The sequence below is a fragment of the Phytophthora infestans genome, genomic scaffold (genome assembly GCF_000142945.1).
Source record: "Phytophthora infestans T30-4 supercont1.86 genomic scaffold, whole genome shotgun sequence".
In the NCBI taxonomy this organism is placed as follows: domain Eukaryota; phylum Oomycota; class Peronosporomycetes; order Peronosporales; family Peronosporaceae; genus Phytophthora; species Phytophthora infestans.
The window spans coordinates 295,873-298,611 of NW_003303673.1; the positions used below are offsets into that span (position 1 = coordinate 295,873).

Here is a 2,739-nt window from a genome sequence, read left to right on the forward strand (position 1 = left end):
GACTGATTTTCAGCAGGAGAATATACTGGATTCACTGTAATTGCACCACCATTGAGCAGCTGCTTCCAGACTCGCCCACGTCTGAGATCTTCCAATCTCCACAGCCAGTGTCACCCAATCGGTAGCGGTGCGGGGTGCCGGTGCCGGTGTTCGGTTGAGCGTAGTTCTCTTTGGGCCAAAACTCGTATCGGCCTCCTTGTTCGGGTTGCCAGCTATTCTCGCTGTCATCGAGCCACATTTTCCAACCTCGCGTCGATTTCCCGTCGCAGCCAGGAACTCGGACAAAAACTCGATCGCTGTGCTTTCATGCACTTTCGTTGGAAGTTCGACAATCACGATACGCCCATCGTTGAGGGCGAGAAATCGAAGTGGAATCCGCAGCCCTTCGCCGTCTCCAACATACTCATTGAAAGCAGCAATAGAGACTCCCTCACAAACGACGTACGGATCAAGTTCGTCGTCATCTTGATCGAAGTAAGTCGCAATCACTTCAAGCTTCAGCGCATCCATGACGCCGCGGATTTCATCGGCGGTTTTTGAAGTCGTCATACTTGCTGCAACTGTTGATGTTGGCCGGACCACGTCGTATATTGCGCTGGAAGAACAATACGAATCCCCGTCGCAGTATGCGCTCATTTTTCTCTTCTCTTTCTTGAAAATTGAGCAAAGGTTTCGCTCGAAATGGGTCTGAGGGGAAGGAAAAAGACCACCCTTGTTCTCAGGTTGACGTATGCATACCGAAACGAAGCTTCTTGGTTTGTTCCTACCAAGAGTGTGGGGTCGAGGACGGAATCTGAGAAAAGAAGATTATCAGCTGAAAGCTTCCCCGCGCAGAATTAAGTCTGCGAACTAAATAAACAGCAGTTCAGACAGTCCTGATGCCAGTACAGTACTGCACCCCGTTTTCGCGCCATTGGACCTTTCGGATGTTATGATACCGAATCCAAATGAGCAAAAGTCTGTTAGCTAAAATCTGATTTATTGGCAAATCCTATATGGTCCACCACGCGAAAACGGGGTGCAGTACTGTACCACCAAGCTTCCGGTATCACAAACTGAAGCCAGAGTGTAAGAAATCAATTTTGACGGGGTGCTCTACTCTCTACTTTCTTTCTTACGAATATTATATAAATCTTGGTAAGCAATATTTCGAAAGTCCTAATATCCCATCATATGTTATCCTCGAGCTTCAAAAGAGTCGAAAATGGATCGATTACTGCGTCGTGGCCCAGGGCCAGCGAGTACAGCGACGGCGATGGACGTGCATTAAAACTCCCTCAGAACGTGGAGGACACGCTAGCCAAAGTATCTTCCTCGTGTTGCAGTCCTGTATCAAGTTGACTGCCAGGTCTCACCAACGTCTCATGTACAGGTTTTGCCCTCGGAGGACCTGCTGGACCGACCTGAGTTCGATGCGCGCGAGTTCATCAACCGAAACTTTCCGGACGAGCAGAGTCTGGGGGACATTGGTGACTTTGTGAGCCGTCTCCGCGGGCGTATGAAGGAGCTCGACGACTCGCTGTCTCAGGCGTCACAAGACCAGAGTTTAGCGGCGCATCAGGCGCTTCTGGATCTGAAGGAAGCGAAAACGGCGAGTCAGCAGCTTTTCCACAAGATCCACGATATCCGAGGGAAGGCAGAGCAGTCCGAGGTCATGGTGCAGGAGATCTGTCGCGACATCAAGCAGCTCGACTATGCTAAGCGTCATCTGCAGACCACGCTCACGGCGCTAAAGCGGTTGCACATGCTGGTTAATGCCGTTGATCAGCTAGAGTTTATGTCCTCGCAACGTAATTATCGCGAGGCCGCATCTTCGCTTAAAGCTGTCAACTAACTCTTCACCTGTGCGCACATTGCAGGAAGAACTTGGCGGACAGATCTTTGCCGACTTTCGGTCTATTGGCCCAATGGAGTCGTTGGAGGACAATTTTCCATCCGAAGAAGAACGACAAGCTGTCTTTGCCAACCTCTCGGCTGCGTGTGCAGTTGTCGATGCCTTGGGCAAAGCAACCAGAGAGAAACTGATCCATTTATTTTGTGACGAACAGTTGATGTCCTACGAGAGACTTTACGGGGACGGGGGAGAGTGCGCTGGGTTGCACCAGGCTGAAACGAGATACACGTGGTTCTACAATCTCCTTGCTGCCATCGACGATCGCTTGAACGCTATTTTTCCAAAGCATTGGCGAATGGCTCGACGGATGTGCATTCAGTTCTGTGAACGAACGCGGACCCATTTACTTGCACAAATAGGAGCGCACACTCCGGACGAGATGGACGTGACTTTGCTGCTGAAGTCTCTACAACGAACGCTCATGTTTGAACGTGACGCAGCACAGCGCTTCGAAGGGATGGCCGATGGAGAAGAGCTTCAGGAAGTGGAACTGGACGAGAACGGCGATGCCATTGACCCACATTCCGCTGAAGGAATCAAGAGAAAACATCGTCGTAAGAAGCGTGAGGCGGAGCGTAAGGCGCTAGAAGAAGAGATGGAGAAGAACGGCGAGCTCACGGACGACAATAACCAGGGCTTGCCGACTATTCGGGGAATGATATCTCGTTCATTCGACCCGTTCATGACGGCGTATGTAGCACTGGAGCGTAAGAACATGGAGCAGATGATCAACGAGGTGATGAGTGCCGAGTTGGTGGATCGGAACGGCCAGCTGCCAGTGTTCTCGAGCTCCGTGAACATGTTTGCCTACATTCGCAATTCAATTAAACGATGTACGGCCCTGA

At 50.8% G+C, this 2,739-nt stretch overlaps 1 protein-coding gene across 1 annotated transcript; it reads left to right on the forward strand.

Moving 5' to 3' along the window:
* Window positions 1-1,204: 1,204 nt before the first annotated feature.
* Window positions 1,205-1,834, forward strand: PITG_18897 (uncharacterized protein; the record flags this gene model as incomplete). The annotated part of the gene is made up of 2 exons (XM_002997129.1): window positions 1,205-1,261; window positions 1,373-1,834. The coding sequence occupies 2 exons, from the start codon at window positions 1,205-1,207 to the stop codon at window positions 1,832-1,834; spliced, it is 519 nt and encodes a 172-aa protein (XP_002997175.1).
* Between the last annotated feature and the right edge of the window lie 905 nt (window positions 1,835-2,739).